Source organism: Miniopterus natalensis, chromosome 1, assembly GCF_054644295.1.
Source record: "Miniopterus natalensis isolate mMinNat1 chromosome 1, mMinNat1.hap1, whole genome shotgun sequence".
Taxonomy (NCBI): domain Eukaryota; kingdom Metazoa; phylum Chordata; class Mammalia; order Chiroptera; family Miniopteridae; genus Miniopterus; species Miniopterus natalensis.
The window spans coordinates 52,779,828-52,801,556 of record NC_142081.1 but is presented as its reverse complement, the minus strand read 5'-3'; the positions used below and the strand labels follow the sequence as shown (position 1 = coordinate 52,801,556).

General features: G+C 39.0%; 1 protein-coding gene across 1 annotated transcript in view; it reads right to left on the bottom strand.

Moving 5' to 3' along the window:
* ATP8B4 (ATPase phospholipid transporting 8B4 (putative)) overlaps positions 1 to 21,729 on the bottom strand; it is a gene marked incomplete at its 5' end in the record, with an annotated part of 163,171 nt that overhangs the window by 74,150 nt on the left and 67,292 nt on the right. The window contains 3 exons of the mRNA XM_016210159.2: positions 1,111 to 1,199; positions 7,231 to 7,389; positions 20,556 to 20,638. Coding sequence (XP_016065645.2) covers positions 1,111 to 1,199; positions 7,231 to 7,389; positions 20,556 to 20,638 — 331 coding nt within the window. The remainder of the gene's footprint in view (positions 1 to 1,110; positions 1,200 to 7,230; positions 7,390 to 20,555; positions 20,639 to 21,729) is intronic.

Sequence of the window (21,729 nt, the reverse complement as noted above, 5' to 3'; positions counted from 1 at the left end):
AATTGGAAATTCTAGGAGAGGGGCGTGTCCCCTTGACCAATTGATTCTGCCCCAAGAGGACAGGTGTGGTTGGAGAAAAATCTAAGGATAATACTGAAAGTAAAACAGCCTGGCCAATATTTTGTGCCCAAATAAGAGTCCATTTCCTTCTTTCCTTATTCAGAATTCCACTATTACATATCTGTTAAACAAATAAATATTGAGCTCAGATTTTATCATTGTTTGTGAGCATGTGATGGGACAGGTGGGGGAACATGGTTCAAAGTTATTGTCCTTATATTTCAAAGTCAATGTCCTGAAACTTAACCCCTACATAAGGAGGGAAAGCAATATTACATGAAAAATCAGATAACAATCAGATCCACAGCTTGAGGTAGCGCAAGACTAACTGAAAAAAGGGTAGGAGACAAGGAATACCTAACTGTTTTTAATAAATGGGTGGTAGAGGAAATCATTTCAAAAATTTAGAGAAGAAAAAAAACAGAGAAAAGGGATAACTATGAGCTAGAAAGTTTAGAAGCCTTTATGAAACAGAACTGTGACAGGCCTCAGAAGACTCATGCGTACAATCAGCTACATAATTTTCAGGGCCCAGTGTAAAATGAAAATGTGTGACACCCCCCCCCCCCCGCCTTGTTCAAAATTTATTAAGAATTTCTAAAGAAAAACAAAAAAACACGTACATAGCAACAGCAGATCAATAACAAATGTGAGGCCCTTCGGAGGGAGGACCCTGTGTAACTAAACAGATCACACACTTATGAAATCGGTCCTGTCCATAAGCTATGCAGAGAGGATGTGAGCAAAAGTAAAACAGAACTACCTTAAAAATTGTTTAGTTTTTCAAAAACAAATCTTCAGAATATGGAGAACTTGCAAGACCATGAAGCCTCCATAAGCACTAACCTCTCACAAGAAACTCTACCAATAGTTGAGAAATCATAATCTGGAAAGTAGAGGGCTATATAACTGGGCCCAAAATGCAGAATCCCCAAATGCAAACTACACAAGGAGAATGTAAACTTATGAAAGAATTCCCAGCAAGATATAAAAAATATATTGAGATAACAATGACTAGTGATACTGACTAATTATGTTATAGTAACTTACCCAGAGTACTAGAGTATTCATCAGTCTATCAATGCTTGTTCTTTTAAACTTTGTCTTACCACTGTTCTGCATTAGCTTAGTGTCAGGACCTGCAAAAAAAAAATATTTTTTTAATAACAACTTTGAAATGATTAGAGCATGATGATGATTATGATTATGATAGAGAAGAGGGGGAAGAGGAAGGATTCCTATTCATACCAAATGTACCTGAAAAGAAAATAATGTATTTTTCAAAATAATTTAACTTTTATTAAGAGCAAGCAAGGGCCATTATAAAGTTGTATATGATTCTCAACTGGTGGCTTACCAACATCTCTGGAAACTGCAGGAGTGTTGGTCTCCTCAGAATAAAATAAATCCAGACAGGACTTGTAACTGAACAGTTTAAGAAATGCTATTTTTCCAAAATCTGTGTACAAATATGCTTGTAGTTTGGAGCAGTTAAAAATAATTAAGTCAACCATTGTGAGGAATAATTTGAAAATGTTAGAAAAGAATGCAGTAATAAATGCAGTTCAGGACACGAACATCAAAAATGAAAAGTTAAAATAAAAAATCAAATTCTGACTCTGTTTCCCAAAAAGATTTGAGATGCCTTTAATACAGAAACTAGAATAACTACAAATAATACATGAGCAAATAATTTAAACCTTTACTGTGTATTACACACTGTGTATATAATATGTTGTTTATTAACATATTATATTCTTAAAATAAGAATTATTTTAATCTTGTGTTAGATTAATTTCAGGTAAATACGATACATTATCATACATTATCTCACAATATACTAAGTGCCTTGTTCAAGGAATTCTAAGAATATTATTACCTGCCTTAGAGGTAGATTATTAGGTGATTAACAGAGGAGAATGTTAGAATATATTGTTAAAGAGATTTTTTGTGGACATAGAAGATGCTAAATAGAAGCGATTAAATTTTAATTATGCCTGACTTCTCTAGCGCTCCCTCTCCATATCATCTTCCCATGATTATTTTCAATTCATGGAGCCATTTAATATAGGAGTGGAGGAGGAATGAAAGAAAGGAGGGGAGGAACACATACAGTTATACTCAATTTCAAAGTCAGGGAAAAATGAGCACATCCTTAAAGATTTTCATTTACCTTGAAGGCAAATTGAAGCAAAGATTGAGTCTCAGAACAATTCACTGCCTTGAGTTGAAAACTGTACCCCAGTGCCCTATTCCCAGCCACTGCTGTGTAAAGGAGGCACCCACATTTTCTCAAAATCATTTCTTAAAATCATGTGGACAATGAAGATGAAAAGTATTTCTTTTATAGTAAAGATCACAAAGGGCAAATAAAGTTTGTGATTGCTAAAAATTGAAATATTGACAGACCGGTTTTGTGCTAAAAATTTACATTTCTTAAGCATACATACACACAGAGACTAGCAAATAATCCATTCAATGGATTTTTAAGCATTTACCTAAATATATCCACAGCACAAATGTTGATATACACATCCCTTCCTGCCGTCAAAGCCACATCTCTTGAAAGACTAGTCTATACTCAACAGTAGTCGTTTTCTCATCTCTCACTCATTACTCAACCTACTTTCTAGGCCAATCATTCCACTCAAATAGATCTGATGTTATCAATATTTTTTATGCCTTCTTTGACTTCTCAACAGCCTTTGACACTGTTGCCTATTCCATCCTTTTGAAGCACACTCTTCCTTTAGCTTCCAGGTTACAATGTTCTCCTGCTCTGCCTCCTACCTCTTTGGTAGCTCCTTCTTTGTGTTCCATGATGACCACCACTCTGTGCCCAGCCATGAAATACTGGGATTCATTAGGACTCAGGTATAAGCCATCTTCTCCATGTTTTCAACCCACCTTCCCTGGGCAATCTCATCTAAGACCACAATTCCAATGACCATTTGTAGACCAAATGTATATCTTCAGCTCAGATTGTTCCTCTGAGCTCTAAAAACCGACATATTTAAATGCATATGTTAATTGCCTATATGATATCTACACCTGAATCTTTCTTAAGCTTCTCAAGTGGCATTTGTCCAGCCCCATTTGTAATCTCCAGGTGTATGTCCATCTCTAGCATCCATGATATCCATGCTCCAGAGTTCCTCATTTCAGTGAAGGGCATCACTTCACTCTAATTAATATTGTTCCTCCTTCCCCACCACAATTACACATTTTTTCCAGGACCTGCTATTTATCAACTTTACAAACACTGTAGTCAAAAGTGAACCTTTAAAATTTAATACATAAACACATACCATCTGTTCGAAAATTTGCAATGGTTTCCCAATGCTCTTAGGATAAAGACCAAAATTCTGGATATAGACCACAAGGTCCTACATGGTGTAGCTCCCATCCACGTCTCCAGGAACTCATTAATTCCTATCCTCCTTGCTCTCCATGCTCCACACTGGCCTGCTTAAGTTTTATGTTTTACCTCACCATCCTTACATCTGCATCAGGTCCTTTACCCACAATGTGTCTTTTAGTTAGCTTGCTCTTCCCCTTCATGTCCCTGCACTATATACTTTGTGAGTCCATGTTCTTTTTCTTCAAAGTACTTATCTTGGTATGTGCTTATATATTCATTACTCTAATTGTTTGATATTAAAGTCTCTGTCTCCTCCCAGACTCAAAACCACATGAGTGAAGGGACTGTATTTGTTTTGTTCACATTCTCAAACACAAATGAGTAATTACCATAGTAGGCACATAGTAGGCATAGATACATAGTAGGCACTCAATAAATAATCATTTGATGAATTAATTTATTAAGCACCTGATATGTGTTAGGCAATGTACATATATGCTTTTTATCTATTATCTCAGCTAATGTTTAAAACAAACCAACAAATTAGTTATCCTTAGTTTACTAATAATGAACCTGAGGTTTAAAGAATTTAAGTAACTTGCCTAAGATTTCTTGTCTAGTAGGTGTCAGAGCCAGAATTTGAACCCAGATTTAGCTAACTCTAAATCTCTTGCTCTTGACCACTATTTTTAAAATTATATGAAATAGCCCAGCCAGAGTGGCTCAGTGCTTGAGCATCGACCCATGGACCTGGAGGTCAGGGTTTGATTTCCAGTCAGGGCACTTGCCTGGGTTTTGGGCTCCATCCTCAGTAGGGAGTGTGCAAGAGACAGCCAATTGATGATTCTCTCTCATCATTGATGTTTCTATCTCTCTCTCCCTCTCCTCTCCTCTCTCTCTAAAAATCCATTTTAAAAATCTTTTTAAAAAATTATATGAAATAGTCCATTAACTCATTAATTCACTGACTCATTCAATCAATGTGTATCTAAGACTATGACTCATTTAGAGTCCAAACAGGAAATACATGACACATTGAACAAGGATAATTGGAGAAAGGTTTATTTATAAAGAGATTACACAAAAGTGTGCATGGGGGTATAGGGAAGGCAAAAAGTTAATGAAGTAACCAAGGACTTAGCAGCAATTAAGATGTGTCTATCTAAGCCAAAGGAAGGGGAAGAAGGGAGATTATGATTACTGGACCTTAACAGAGAGAGGTATGTAGAGTTTGCAGCCTTTAAAAGAAGAGTGATTTTATGTTGAGGGACCCAAGTAACTTGAAGTGACTATTCAGGAAGACAGTCAAGAAGAGTAAATCCCTTGATCTCAATCTTCTTTCTTCCTTTGATCTATCTCTTCCCAGGGACCCCCAATGACACAGCCCAAATAAAACCAAAGTTCGAGGAAACCTGTGAGTGTAATCCATACAACTCAGCCTCCAGGCTAGAGAGAATAGTGGGAAAGGGTGACAATAGATCTGGAGGGGCAGGTAGAAGACATCCAGCACAAAAACCTACTATGTGTCAAGATGAAGTGGACTCCTTAAATGAACAAGTCTCCAACCCTCAGAAAAAAGACTTTCTCCTCTCTTGGCATAAAGAAAAAGTCATTACCACGGAGGCATGGCCTAGCTGTTAATGTACATTAGACCCTCATAAATTATACATTTGTAAAGTAAACCATGTCTGTCTCGACTATATTCCTTGCACAATCCTCAATGGTAAGTATAATTAGAGTAATAATACAGAACGAATAGTTAATAATTTATTTTGGATAACTCGCAGAACATCTAGGTGTTTACCTGGAACTGGTTTCCCAAGTTAGATGTCTCAAGACTTAGGGGTTCTGAGACATTCATCTGTGCAATTTTGACCTTGATGAAACCAACCCTTCCTCTGCCTGCCATTATTCTAGTTAAGCTTTTTGTCATCCTCTGTGCCCAGACTAAAGTCAATGGAGGCATGTTCTGCATTACAAATATCTGCCTCATGAAGGCTTCCCACCAGGAAACACCCAGGCCACATCACAAAAGAAGAGGGTGTTCCCCCACTTCCCCCTGCCAAGATCCACAGAGCAGTCCTTTTCCCAACTCTCCGCCTATGCATCTGAACTGATGCCGAAAGAAGGCAGAAGCAGGGAAGAAAGGAAAACAACACTTGCCTAGCATCCTGTCCCCACACTCGTTGTCTCACTGAGCTTTGGCAATGACTGTCTAATGTACTTATTATCATCCCCATTTAGAGCTGAAAACTAAAGCTTAGGAAGTTTAAGTAACCAAAGTTTAACATCTTACAGCTGGTAAACAAGTCTGAACCCAGGTCGGTCCAATCCAAACTCTCTGAACTTTCTGTTATACTGCTCAGAGGGGGACCTGTTCAACCTACCACCCCACTTCCTTCAATGTAGGAGCATTTTCCCACAGAGCCAACCTTATGAAGGAAAACTTGGCCCTGCGTGGTTCACAGCAGCTGTCCTAGCTTAACATGCTGTAGCTGAACCATAGTCCTGAATCAGTCTTTTCAAACAAGATCATAGAAATGCAAACAAAATTTTGGGCCACAACCCATTCCTAGGATGAAGCACTCCCATTTCTGTGATGACAGGGAGCAACCAGAAGGGTCCTTCCCATCAGAGGAACTTCAAGAAGTCTCCCCTTCATTAAGTAGGAAGGTAAGCACAGATTAATGTGTAAGCTTGGCTCTCTTTTTCTCAGTGCAAGAAAGATACAAAGAAAGAAAGATATGATCATAGGTTTATTCCCATGACAAAATAACAGAAGCATCTGATGGGAGAATTATTAAACCAGATTCATTCCCAGATAAAAGCACATACACTGCCTCATTTCTAGGGATTTCCCAAGTCCTTTCAATGGCAATGTCCCAAGCAGCAAGATCCTTGCTAACACCCACAGCTGAGAGTATTTAGAAAAAAATGGGAGAACTTTTCTAGGTTTGGAATCCTTTTGAGTCTTTAACAAACATTTTGTTGTTGTTGAGGAAAGTCAGTTAAGAAAAACATTCCAATTTTGATTGCACATATAGTCAATGGGCCCAAAACACATCTTAATTTGGTGTCACAATAAACAGGATTTTTAAAAATCAAGGGCTGGCAATTGAAGCCACGAGTACAATTTGAGTGGCTTTATGAAATGGTGCTACTGTAAGCTTCTTTAGCAGGAGAAAGCCACCTTGGGCCCGTAGATATAAAATAGAAAATGAAAAAGTGGCCAGCAGGAAGAGAAAGAAGCACCCTCCCCTCCATCCCCTCACTCCTGCCCCACCTCTACAATCTTTCCAGGGCACGCTGTCCTATGGACAAATAATAGAAGAAGCTATAGAGTATAAACAGAAATGATTGTGGAAGCTTCAAGAAAGCTTTTCCAAAATAATTACTTGACCTTTGCAAACTACAGAAACAGAAGAGCAGGGGAATTTCTTTCATACTCTTTCCCCACTTTAAAGGCAAATTGATTAAAATATATATATATGATGAGGATGATTGAGATGGGGTTAAAGAAAGAGAAATTAAAAAGTAGGCACCTAGCACCCACTGAGTAATTAAGGGCCAAGCATTCTTAGGAATAAGTTCATTATGTCAGTGGTTCCTCACACAGTGGGACCACACAGACTATTCCCAGAGTGTTGGTGTCTCCCCCCAGTGCCCTGTACTCTGCAGTCAACGCAGGGCGGCACCTCAGGTAGAATGAAAATACTGTGTTCATCCAACCGGGAAAGCCACAGACTGTGCCAGTGCATGTGTCAGGAAGGGATTTCCACCCCCAACCAACCCCGGGCAGTCAGCTGTACCTGCAAAAATAACCATTCCAAAACACCAGCTGGTGTTTCTCAGGACACAGCCCCTCAGGATTATCTTCTCATTGTTGAGGGAGTACTCGCTGTCCTTCCAAGAGAGAACTCCCATGAATTTATCTAATTTGTTGTTAGGCGCCTCACAGACAACAATCCCTGCAAAGTAAAAAATAATTGTAAATGCCTTTTTATGACTTACCTTGAACTCTCTTTAGAAGCCCACAGTACTTGGTTACCACCTAACTTCTCATACACAATATATTTTACCTTCTCTCTTAGACAGCACAGTTCCATGTACAAGATTGTGCTAGGAAAAATAAGTTAGAGGGTACAAAGATAGAAACCCACCAAATGTTTTAAACATAGATTACTATACAGTCCAAATAAAAACAGAAAGCTCAAGAGCCATGGGATTTTTTTTTCTTAAAAAAATCACTTCTCTCTACTTCTAGTTTGTAACAATGACTTTTGACAAGATAAAGCAGGGACTGTCCTAAAAGTTTTTCTTATTCCATTTCTTTTTACGTAATTTAAACTTTCCTACAGGTGTCCATGGTATACTTCCAGTTTCACAGCCAAAGTTAATCAGATCTTTCTAGGCTCATAATCAGAATTTCAAGAGTTCTGCTATATTCCACTCCCAAGAAACCTGGGCCTTATTTGCTACATGTGCCTGAGAATACGTGTGATGCCTTTCAGCTGTTCTATGCATCTTATCTTGATTAGATTCAGAGTTCTGGAGACTCTCAGAGACACCATATAACTTGCTTCAACCTGGCCAGAAGATGTATCTAGTTTTTTGTGTGTGTGTTTTTTATTTCAAGCCTATTCCAAACCAAGGGCATGCCCATTTCAAATCAATGAATCAATTGATTTGTTCTGTTGTTTCAATAAGAATATATACTCTCAGGGTGTGCATTCTCCTTATAGAAAAAGGAACCAGAAATAATATTTTATGGACCCTGTCACAAAATTTAACTATTAGATTAAAATACATTTTGACTTTGGGTGGTGGGCACACAATGCAATATACGGATGATGTATCATAGAACTGTATAGTTAAGCCCTATATGATTTTATTAACTAATGTCAACCCAATAACTTAATTAAAAATATATTTGCACTGAAAACAGTTGAGGTTTAAATTTTTATAAGTAACTAGTACAAAGACTTGAAAGACAGAGGGAGAAAGGAAGGAAAGGAATAAAAAAGGAGGTTGTGGGTAGATCCAAACAAGGTAGATCCAAACAGATTAGTACCTTCAAAATTCTCTCTCTTGAAAACAATTAAAATACATTTATTTAATCAGAAGCCAAAATGGTATGTTGAAACATAATAAATTGCATTTAGAAAATTTTAAAAAGGGAGGCATGTCTTCAGCACTGACTGAAGGGAAAGGAGACCAGCCCAAGCCTAGAGAACCTCTGTATTGCACTGCTACACCACTCACCAAACACCTTCTGAACTTAAAACATTCTTACATAGGCTCCCTTTCCTTCCTAGGATATCTTTTTCTTTTAAAACTCTTAGACCTAGGTGACAGCAGCCAGTTTTCTCATGGCCTGATCACTTCTGACTGACCAGATTACTAACATTAATAGAACTTGCATAAAGAAACAAAAACAGTCTTCTGGTCAAGATGGCAAACCTGGTACTCACATCCCCTCACAAACACATCAAAATTACAACTAAACTACAGAAAAAACATCATTCAGAGCCACCTGAAATCTAACTGAACGGAAATTCTACAACTTAAAATATAAAAAAGAAGCCACATTGAGACTGGTAGGAGGAGCAGAGACAAGGAACAGAATGATCCCACATCCAAGTGTGGCAGATAAAAATCAGGAAGGGTATCTTGGCTACAGAGGTCCCCTTGAGGAACAAGGGCTCTCAGCCCCACACCAGGCTTTCCAGCCCAGGGTTCCAGTACCCCACAACTGGCTATAAAAATCAGTGGGGATTGTGGCTGAGTGAGATGAAGGGCTTCTGGAATCCCAGGCACTTCTTCTTAAGGGGGTCACACATGGACTTACTTGGACTCACTCCCTCTGAGCTCCAGTACTGGGGCAGCAGCTTTAAAGGCACCAGAGACACATGGGGAGGAAATGAATTATCTGGAATCAGGGCAAGAGATGGGGAGGACAGCTTTCTGCCAAACAAAAGCTCTGGCAGAGGCCGTTGTTCCTCGTTTGAGCTCTTCTCCCACAGAGTCAGCAGGCAGGCACCATATCTGAGTCTCCACCAACCTGGCTATCCCTGTTCACCCAGCCCTGGTGATTACCTGAGACCCTGCCCCACCCACTTTGTTAGCCCATCGAGCTATTTCCAGTGACTTTTCCATATGAATGACCTATCTTGGCTCATGCTTCAGATTTCCCTAAAATCTCTTTAAAAAGCAGCATCTGGCCTTGGCATGCCCCATAACTCTAAGTGGTCCCAGGCTTGGCACTAGCAACAGTTGGCCTTGCTTTGCAGCTTGGCTTTCCCTGGGCACCTCCAAGCCCAACACAAGTAGCGGATATCTGCAGATTGCTTTGTAGCTCATGCCAGGTGGCCCCAGGCAGAACACAGTCGGCAGCTGACCTTGGCCTGGACCTCCAGGAAGGTCCCAGAGCCAGCGCACCCTGTGGACAGCTTCAGACCACATCAAAGCACCACCCAAACACCTCCACAAGTGACACAGTCAAGGGGAAGACTTAGGGGGCACCAGAGCCCCACTGAAGTAAGTCTTGCTCCATAGTATGGGCCCCTGCACAGCTGATACTCCACAGTGGTCTCAGCCAGTCCTCTCAGCTGATTTACCTGGGGTAAATCCCTCCCATTGATGTGCCAACAGCACCACTACAACAGGAGAATGTACACAGCCCACACAGGGGTGGGGGGTGCACCTGGAGGGCCCAGCTCAGGTGATTGGGAGGCTGTACCATTAGACCCTACAGAACACCTACTACATTAGGCCACTCTGGTAAGCCTGCAAGATGTAAGCAGCTCTGCCTAACTCATAGAAACAAACACAGGGAAGCTGCCAAGATGAGGAGAGAAAAAAACATGTCCCAGATAAAAGAACGGAACAAAACTCCAAAAAAAGAACTAAACAAAATGGAGACAAACAATCTACTAGAGGCAGAGTTCAAAACACTGATTATAAGGATACTCCATGAACTTAGGAAAAGAGTAGATGAATATAGAGAGAATTTCAACAGCATAAAAAAGGACATAGAAACCATAAAAAAGAACTAGTCAGAAATGGAGGATACACTAACTGAAATGAAGAATAATTTAGAGGGAGTTGAACAGTAGAGCAGATGAAGCCAAGAATCAAAATAGTTATTTGGAATGTAAGGAAGCAAAATTCATCCCATCAAAATAGCAAAAAGAAAAAAGAATTCAAAAAATAAGGATAGTGTAAGGAGCCTGAGACAAGTTCAAGCATACCAACATTCACATCATGGGGATGTCAGAAGAAGAGAGAAGCAAGAAATTGAAAACCTATTTGAAAAAATAATGACAGAAAACGTCCCTAACTTGGTGAAGGAAATAGACATACAAGTCCAGAAAGCCCAGAAAGTCCCAAACAAGACAAACCCAAAAAGTCCCACACCAAGATACATCATAATTAAAATGCAAAATGTTAAAGACAAAGAAAGAATCTTAAACACAGCAAGAGAAAGGCAGTTAGTTACCTACAAGGGAGCTCCCATAAGACTGTCAGATGATTTCTCAACAGAACTTTGCAGGCAAACTTTGGGAGGGATTGGCAGAAGATATTCAAAGTGATGAAAAGCAAGGACCTACAAATGAGATTACTCTACCCAGCAAAGCTATCATTTAGAATGGAAGGACATATAAAGAGCTTACCAGAAAAGAAAAAAAATAAAGGAGTTCATCACCACCAGACCAGTATTACATGAAGTGTTAAAGGGTCTTGTTAGAAGAAGGAGGAGGAGGGGGACGAAAATATGAACAATAAAATGGCAATAAATACATATCTATCAATAGTTGAATCTAAAAATAATAATAAATGAATAAGCAGAACAGAAACACACTCACATACAAAGAAGATTTTGATGGTTGCCAGATGGGAAGGGAGTTGGAGGGGTGGGTGAAAAAGATGAAAGGATTAAGAAGTGCAAAATGGTTGTTTCAGAATAGTCATGGGGATGTTGAGTACAGCATGGGGAATATAGTCAATAATATTCTAATAACTATGCATGGTGTCAGATGGGTACTAGATTTATTAGGATGATCATCTAGTAAGTTATATAATGTCTGATCACTGGGATATACACCTGAAACTATATAATACTGTATGTCAACTCTAATTGAAAAATAAAAAATAAAATAAATGTAAACGCAAAATAAATAAATAAAACCATGAAAAAAATAAAAAGAAAAGAAAAAACAAAAACAAATGAAACCCTGAAAGAAATGAGTGACCCGTGGCCTCAGGACTGCTTTTCCAAATTCCATCTCCCTTTCCCCAGTATAACAAAAGTGTTGTCTAAAAGCCCCCACTCAGGCACTCACTGGCATCTTCCCAGGCAGCCACTGCTAGATGAGAGAGTGCTGGCAGAAGGGTTTGGACAAAGCTAAATAACCTGTACAAAGTCATTTGTTATATGAAGGGAAGTAGCTGAATTCTGGTTACTCTCATTATGGCCTATAAATGATATTAAAAAGTAAATTAAAACTGATTTCAACTGGCCCAAGTTGTTTGGACAATTATGTGGTGGAAGAGGAGAACTTTTTCTAAATTCTAAGAACTCAATATCCTTTCTTCTTGACCAATAATTTTTATTCCTGAATTTTGTAGAACCTTGAATTGGATGTCCAGCAAAACTTACATAAAATAATAGGTTGACAGCAGCCCTCAAAGCTTATTTCAGTTTTTTGACCCAAGGCTCAATTTCTCAGACTTCAAACTTGGCCACTTATTTTTTAAAAAAAAGAAAGAAAGAAAAGTGCTTTGGGCAAAAACATGATACACAGTCCCTGCCAATAGGAATATTAAAAAACAGGCTCATTTGATCATTTTTATTATCACAAGCGAAGACTGACATGGAGGCAAATGCAGCCTTGAATATGTTGGCTTGCCGCTCCCAGGCCCCGAGGCTTATCCACTCCTGGCCAGACACCAAGGGTGTGGTTCTAAACAGGAACAGGCAGTAAAGCCAAGGGGTTCTGCCTAGGTTCTTAAAGACCAAGCCCCAATTCAGCCTTTCTCGAAGAATGTGGTCCCAGTGATTTAAGTACTAAATGCAGGGCCCCGTCAAAATGAAGCGATGGGAACAAAGACAAATTACATACTTTATCTTCAGACGTGCTCAGCTTCCCCTTTCTTAGCCCTGTTAGCATAAAACACAAGCTTTCCAAATTCTTTTTTTGCCCCTTTCAAAAAGGGGTGAACAAGTTCCTCTGAAGGTGCACTGTATTCACTTCTGTTTCCCCACAACCTATTATACTGCCTACAAAATAGGATCTTAACAAACATTTGTTAGAGAGGTGGATAGAAAAAGTTTCAGATAACTGGGAGGTGAGATGGGCCTTAGAGTAGATCTTAAATGGATATATTTAAGGAAAGAAATGGATATATTTCCATGGTAATAATGATAAAGGGGTTTGAAAAACCTAACTGCCCAGTCACAATGGAGGGCTTAGGTTGGTCTAACTCTAAAGGGATACAAATAGATCTGAGAACACTGAGGGGAAAGGGGGAAGGCAGGAATCTTATATCACATTAGAAACAACCAAAATATATATCCCAGCCAAAAGCATAACAAGAACTAGGGGAAATTTTTAGGACCCTTCTTCCTTTTGCTAATTTTATCAGAGAAGAGTAACAGGCAGTAAACAGTTTGACAAAGGATGAGAAAACCGTTTAGAAAAATAGCACTTTTTTCTCACATAGTTATGCACTAAAACGATGTTTAGAACATAAATTTATCTTTAATGGGCAATCAAACAATTGGGAGGAAATCATGTCAATAATAAAGTACAAATATAATCAAACTAGCCAGTCAGCCACTGAAGAGAACACACGTGAAAGTAGATAGCAACTCAACCAGTTCACAATCACACAGAAATGCTCTAGGTCCATGGTAAACAAAATCCACAATATTTCATTCTAGGCCTTCCTCAGAACCCTAACTTCAGTCAGCTAGCTTATTCATTGAATAGCAACCTAAGAACCTTGAGAAACTAAAGTATTTACCTCCAAATGGAAATCTGTAGATTATCATGAAAATGGAGCTCAGTATCCAGTGTTCCATGATTTTCCAGGGAAGTTGGCTTTATTTTTCTGTGTATATTATTATTAGCAATATTTCTTGATTATCTGCATTGCAACTCTTCCGTTAGACAAAGCATTTATTAAATAAGACATCATTATTGCTGTTCAAGCTTTTCTCTAGCTAAGAGCTTCTTGAAGTTTAGAAGACTGCCCACTACCCCTGCCGTGATAATTGTGATAAATATGTTTTTCTTAGAAAGAAGAGTGTCACCTTCCTGTTTTCTAAAGTCTCTTTATTCTTCAAACACCAAGACTCAGCCACCCATCATCACTACCATCATGACCACATCAACAGCAGCAATGAAGAGGGAAGTGATTCTTCCTGTCCTTATATGGAATCTGCTATACTACTGGGTTGTGCTTCTGTTCAGGTGAATGGAAAACCTATCTAGTAGGTAAAAAAACTCACAAGATGCTAACCAAGCCTTTTTGTTTTGTTTTTAACCAAAAAGAGATGCTTGTTTTTCTGTGTTTTAATTACACACATGCTGTTCTTTAGAAAGGACCACAAAATACACAAAGATTCCTGAAATAAAGAGTCAACCTTTCCCCAGATCAGAACTCAGTACTAACAGTCATACAAAATATGTAAACTTGTCATAAGTTGCAAAAAACAGACCATAGTCCAGTCAGTAACAATATGCAAAAGATTCTTAAACACATTTGGACAAGTTATATCTGGGGCTTTCCCCCAGGCATAAAAATGACCAGTTGACAAATGTATAACTGGCAACTATCTCCAGTTACTTATTTTAAAAGCTTATCAATTCTCATAAGATTTTAACATGAAAAATCAAGGCCCACTCTATTTTTATACTTATTGTGATATTTGATCAAGTTGTGTATCTTTTTTTATAAAGTTCAACAGACTACATACCAATTCTTTCTGATGTCTGAAACGTAAAAAAATATTCTGTGAGAACTTTTCAAATAAATAGATTTACCTACCAAAATTCAACTCTACATTGCATGTACTGATCTCTATATTTTGCCAGCCCTTATATAAACTCTTGTCAGGGATCCTAACATTCAAAATCACTGAGAACATTGCTACTTTTTAAAAATATGATGATGTCATCTGAGTCCTGGAAAGAATTGTTCTCTGGCGATTGATTTTGTACCTTTAGGTCTACAGTATTCTTATAATTTATTTCTTACCCTACCCTAACCCTAGGTTGTTCAGGGGCTATGCTGTCATGTTAATTCCCCCAACTCTCCAATGCTGCCTTCCACTTGTAGTTGAGAGCCTTTCTTGTCCCTTCAGAGAACAGTCTTTGCCAGCAGCCCTGGGTTCCAATTCTGGCTTCTCCACTTAGTAACCATGTGACACTGGGAAAGTTATTCTATTTGTCAAGGTCTCAGAGTCTTTGCCCATAGCTGGAGGTAATAATAATCTCTGCCTCCCAGGGCTGCCAGGGTTTAATAAGACTGTGTGCAATTACTTAGCATGGTGCCTGGTACATAGTGAGCACTTGTTCATTTGTCAACATCATGTTTAGGGCCTGAGAACTTAGGACCTTTACCTAATTAATGGCTTCTTTGGAAATGAGCTTGGGTGCAAGTCTGTCTTCTCCCCTGTGCTATAAGCTCTATGAAAGCAAGGCCTGGGTCTGACTTATTAACCACTGCATTCCCAGGCTTAGCAAATCCCTTGGCATTGTGTTAAAGATACATTTACTGACTGAATAGACAGGTGACTGAGTAAACAAATAAAAGAATGAATGAAAGTTCATGTCGTGCCTAAGGAGGTCACCAGCAAGACACTGTTATTGGGTTTAGGAGGCAGGGGGACTTATGAGAGATATCCTGAGACCCTACCCATCTTAGTTTTGACCCTTGGTGTCCCCAGTTTGCAGTTTCAGTGGGGATTTCTCTAAGGATAGGAATGATCTTCAGATACTTGAAAGATGCGCACTTATGATTCAAGGACAAAACACTGTACTTTGGTGCTAGAGAAAGTATTTTGGAAAGTATCAGAGGAAAACCCACACAATAACTAAAAGTAAAAATAATACCTCACCCAGATTTGCCCCGAAGTCACAAGTTAAAAGATATACTTAGCACAGACAGGCATGCCTCATATGTCTGTCTCATCTACGTGACTTTGACGTAGCTAGGCAGGCTGTTTCCAAATGTACACAATGCTGATATCATATTTTTTAAATATATATTTTATTGAATTTAGAGAGAGGAAGGAAGAGAGAGAAAGAGACAGAAACATCAGTGATGGGAGAGAGTCATTGATCAGCTGCCTCCTACAAGCCTCCAACTGGGGATCGAGCCCGCAACCCGGGCATGTGCCCTGACTGGGAATCGATTCGTGATCTGAATCATAGGTCGATGCTCAATGGCTGAGCCACGCCGGCCAAGCTGATATAATATTTTTAATTTAAAAGAAACAATGCATGTGCTTGCTTTAAATCTCATGACACAAGGAAGTCTTTTTCTAGTCACCAGAAGAAATTCTGAAATCTGCTGATACTTCATTATAACAAAGGTGAGTAGGGGAGACAAGAAAAGAGGAAGTAGAAAAAGAATGGGGGAATAACAGAATCTAAAGAAACATGTAATACGTGTGGAGATATTTTATAATTCTACATACTTTGTACTGCATCTTGTCCTTAGGAGGTGCTTAATAAATAGACTTAATAAACTAATTAATATGAAGAGAGTGGTAAAAACATAAAAGATTTTTTTTAAAAAGGAAAAAGAGAGTGCAGAGAGAGAAAATAAATAAACTAACATAAAGCGTGGAAGAGGGGGATGGAAAGAGAATAGTAAGAAAGAACACAGAAAGGGAGGGAAAGGAAGAGAGAACTGGTGAAATGGGTAGAGAAATGTGTGTACGTAGTATATAGTGTGTGAATGTGTGTCAGAGAGGCAGGGAGAGATTGAAATTAAAACATGTAAACTAGGACTTGAAAAGAAAAGAATGGAGGAATGGTTGAAGGCTATAGGAAAGCAAGAGCAATTGTGGGAAGGATTTAGGGTTTGTAAATTGTCCCAATTCTTTCAAAAACTTTTTATACCACCTCTTGCATCTTGCATCACCCTCTTGGTCTTTAAATTTGGCTACTAACGGGAAATCTAATTTGTATATTGTGTCTGATTTATGTCTCCTTAATCCCTCTATTCACTCTTCAGATGCTTTCTTGGAAACAGAACATTATATTTTAATAAGGCTAACCCCATAAAATGTCATATTGCCTTGAACTTTAAGGTGGTTTGAAATTCAACCCAAGGCTTGAGAATGAAAGAGTAAATTTAGCAGAGGCCTGGTTCTTAGTCCAGAAGCATACCAGCCTGATGCACTTGGCATTACATGTTCTCTGGACAGTGACCACAGTTAAAGCATAAATGATGGAAGAGAGGGGCCCACATTGCCTTTATTTGCAAAAGCAATTATACATTGGAGATTTGGTGAGTTACCTGTGATGGGTGCAGCTAATTCAGGCCACATCTAGGAAGTAATAATTATTACTGCACTTAAAAAATAAATTTTATGACTTACTAAAAGAGACTATGTTTACATATAAGCAAGTCCTTTAACCCTTCAGAATTCTCCATCTGTTAAAAGGAATGGTATTAGACAAGGAAGTGTTTTCTTGCTTCAGCCTGAGCAACACCACTTATATTGGTTTAAATCTGGGGCTTCTGAGTTAAATTGTGTTCGGAGAAAGGATTTTGACATAAAGGCATTGCAAAACCACCACACCAGATAATCCCTCTCCCAGCCACCTGTCCTCCAGAGGAAGACACCAGCATTCTAACTTTGCACTACAAGGCCCCATCACAAAGCCTTCTCCTCCCCTCCATCATTCCACACTCTAATCCCAGTCCTTCCCTTTGCCCTCCCATGTCTTTCTGGAGCCTCATATTAATCCTGCCCCCTACACTCTGGCCAAGTATTTATTGAGCATCTACTATGTACTAGTTATTGTTCTAGGAACCAGGCATATATCAGTGAGCAAAACAAAGATCCCTGTGCAGCTTACATTGCAGCAGGTAGAGATGGACAATAAATAATAAACTTAGAAAATAAGTTATAGAGTCCATCAGGTGGTGATAAGTGGTATGAGAAGAAGAAAAAGTCAAGCAGAGTGGGTGACTAAGAGACAAGGACTCATGTTAAAAAGGAGGTTTCTTGCCTAGCCAGTGTGGCTTAGTGGTTGAGCATCGACCTATGATCTAAGAGACTGGGATTTGAATCCCAGTCAGGGCACATGCCCAGGTTGCAGGTTCGATCCCTAGCAGAGGGTGTGCAGGAGGCAGCCAATCAGAGTACTCTCTCTTATCATTGATGTTTCTCTAGCTCTCTCCCTCTCCCTTCCTCTCTCTGAAATCAATAAAAATATATATATATATTTTTTTAAAAAAAAAAAAAAAAGGAGGGTTTTTGGCCCTGGCCAGCTAGCTCAGTTGGTTAGAGTATCATCCTGATATACCAAGGTAGTGGGTTCAATTCCTAGTTGGGGCACATACAAGAATCAACCAATGAATGTATAAATAAGTGGAACAACAAAATGATGGTTTTTTCCTCTCTCTTCCTCTCTATTTCTCTCTAAAATCAATAAATAAAAAATTTTTAAAAAAAAAAAAAAAAAAGAGGAGGACTCTTGGCCCCATTTCTAGGGTTCCACATAAGAAATCTACCTATGCCAGGCCAGGCATGGCTCAGCGGTTGAGCATCGACCTAGGATCCAGGCGATCAGGGTTCGATTCCAGGTCAGGGCACATGCCCAGGTTGCAGGCTGGGTCCCCAGTCGGGGGCATGCAGGAGGCAGCTGATCAGTGACTCTCTCATCATTGATGTTTCTATCTCTCTCTCTCCCTCTCCTTTCCTCTCTCTGAAATCAATAAAGACATATTTTTAAAAAAAGAAAGAAAAGAAAAATAAATCTACCTAACCCGGCCTGGCCTTTTACATGCTATCCTATCGTCAGAGTTCTTGGAGGGCACGGTACAGACAGAAGTCGATAAACAGCCGTACTTGTGATTTCCCAGGCTCCCTTGCAGTTAGGTCAGGCTCATGTGACTCACGCTGGCCAATGAAATGTGAGAGAAAGAAGTAGTTAAAAGTCAGCTTGTCTCTTTCATCTCATCCTTACTCTAATGTGCTGACCTTCTAGGTTATTAGTCTAGGCACCATGGCTACAAGATGAAGAAGGCCACCCAGTGTGCATCAGAACATGACATGAGCAAGAAATAAGCTTTTACTGTTTATGCCACTGAGATTTCCGGGTTGTCTGTAACTGAATCATAGTGCAGGCTATCTGTGCTGATATCTCTGAAAGAAAGTGAACTGAGTAATTACAACAAACATTTTCTGCTTTTTAATGGTAAAGAAAACTAAAAATCATGAATTTTTACCTCCTCATAAGTTGACAGAGGTAGGAAGGTACAATAGCAGCAGGAAAGAAGTGAGTAATGGGAGATTATATTTCGGTTGCCCATTTAGGACTCCATAAATATTCTATGAGGTATTTTAAGCAAGTATTTTCATTTATGAACACAATTTACTTTTCTTGGATTCACATAACAGTAAAATTTCTTTGAAAAAATTACTTGGTAGAAAATGTGTAATTTGTTTTTAATGTAATCAAAATATTTCTTGGGCTATTCAAAGTTTCCTAGCTATTTCCCTGTCTTAAATCTCAAACTGGAGGAATTTTTTTTTTTTCTATAAACATTTGCTATAACAGTACTCTTTTAAGAGAGATTAGAATATCAACAGAATCCAGATGCAGTTTGCAAGTAAATGCAAAGCACAGGCAACATAAACTCTAAGCTGTGCATTGGAGAAAGTTTATAACGTAAGTTTACCTGCTCTTTAACTCATGGGATCATACTAAGACCCTTGTCCACATTTCCCTCTAGTGGACTCCAAAGATAACATTTTGGAAGATGGTCTCAAACTCATAAAGATTTGTTAACAAATAAAACCAATCTGTATGTCACTATTGATATTTAAGGCCTGGCATTCAAGTGTGTAAAGTAAAAGACCATTGAGAGGCGGCAGGAAGGGCCCAAAGGTTCCACAGCCTGTTATGGTGCCTACCGCCCTACTATTAATGACTCTTCCTTGGACTCTTGAAGGATTTTGTTTTTCTATGACAGCTGGAACAGAAAAGAACAAGACATAGCTGGGAGAGAACAGGCAGGGGAAAGTCCATGCTGAGGAGCAGGGGACTGGGTTGAATGGTATGAAGATGGTGATAACAAAACTGTGGTCTAAAATAAAGGGCAACAGACAGGATTCTCAGGGAATGGGGAGGGGGAAGAGAGCAACCAAAGAAACTTAGATGCACATATGCATAACCCATGGACACAGACAATAGTGTAGTGAAGGCCTGGGGAGGGGACAGGATTGGGGAGGGGAAGCATCAATGAAGGGGAAAAGGGGGACATCTATAATACTTCCAGCAATAAAGATAAATTTTTAAAAATATAAAATAAAATTAAAATAAAATAAAATAATAAAATAAAGGACAACAGCTGACCGACTGATTAATAAGTCAGAATATTCTTCCTAAACACCTACTATTTTTAAGACATTATGCCAGGCACTGTGAAAGGCACAGAAATACATGAGGCAGGATTACGTCTTCACGAAGTTTTCAGCCTAGCATTTGGTCTTTGTTACGGAGTCAGAGAATGAAGGAATGGTTAGACCTAGAGCTAGGGAAAAAAAGTGGCCTGTATTCATGCTCAGCAAGTCTGCATGGGGCGCCAGGAGGCCAAGGCAAGGCAAGTAAGGGTGTCGTGGGACTAGTGGGAACACAGCCTGGAGAAGAGGAAACAAGGGTAAAGTGAACGGTGAGCTGATAACGTCATGCTCCCTCAGTAAACACTTTTACTCTTTAGCGTGAGAAGAGATTACAGGCTCTGATGCCTGGAGAATTTTATGTCCTTTCACCAAATAAAAAATAAACAAACCATAAATTAGATTTCAGATAATTAGTTGGTTACTATTTTTGTTACAAAAGCTTTTTGATTTTGAGATTTTTGTTTGTCTATTTTAAAAACTCACCATCAAACTTTGCAAGTCTCCTAATATCTTCTCCAAGTTCTGAGGTAACTGGTAGCGCATGGCGAACTTTAAGGTTAGTTTCCCTGTGAAATTAATTGACATGACATGAATTTTTATATGGAACAGCCCAATAGCACCTTACACAAAGCAATCAGGCGGGTGCAGCACATGCAAAATTCAACACAAGAGATTCAAGGAACTCCCTTTGAATGTCATTTGCATCTCTCCCATTGTCTCAGGAAAGTGGACAGGGCTTTGCCGGCTCCTAAGAATTGGCATTCAACCCGCTGCACATCTGTATAACAACACAGTAATCTGTTTTGCTATTTGAAAGAACAGAGGACATAATAAATATGGTTTCATTCGAACCTACTCGGATATCATGCATGAGTTACAAAACACAATAGGAACGCAAACACAATTGCCAAATAAAGAAGGCCAGTATCGCTCCACAGTCTATTATCTACATTGGAGTTTTACTTGCAAAAAATGGTCATGGCTAATTTCACAGTAGCTGAAATTTAAATGGGAAAAGGAATACAGCTTTCTTTTTCTTGGAAAATCAAGCTAAGAATCCCATAATTCTAAACTCAAACAACCAAACAGGAACTCAGCAAGTCACAGGGAGCTGGTCATCTTCTTCCAGGCAGGACCACACATACTTTGGACAGATGGCTGCTCTCTGGTGTTCATGAAATGACCAGCAGTGAAGATTCTATGACCGTCACTCACATCTTGCGTTTAAGAGCTTGCCATGCCAGTTTTCTCATTGAGTTCAACTGAATTCTCTTCTACTGGAGCTTCTCTGTCAGAGTTCTGTCTTTTATGAAAATGTTTAGTAGTGGGTTCATTCAGTCAACAAATACTGATAGAATACACACCATGATACTCAATGCTACCCCACAAGGGTTATTGTCCTCTTGAGGGAATCAAGTGGTAGATAACAAAACAAATATCACCTTTTAGAAGGACATGTCAAACCATGAAGTCATAGAATTTAGAGAATCAAGGAGCAGATACCTGAGATGGCATTTAGTCTAAACTTCCCATAAATGAGTTTCACAAAGATGTTAAGACAATATGAACCCAACTCAAGGAATGCCCATTGATAAGATAGCTTTCTCAAGAAGGTTGTATGTACAATTGAAGTTACTTTGTTTAAGAGCAATCTCAT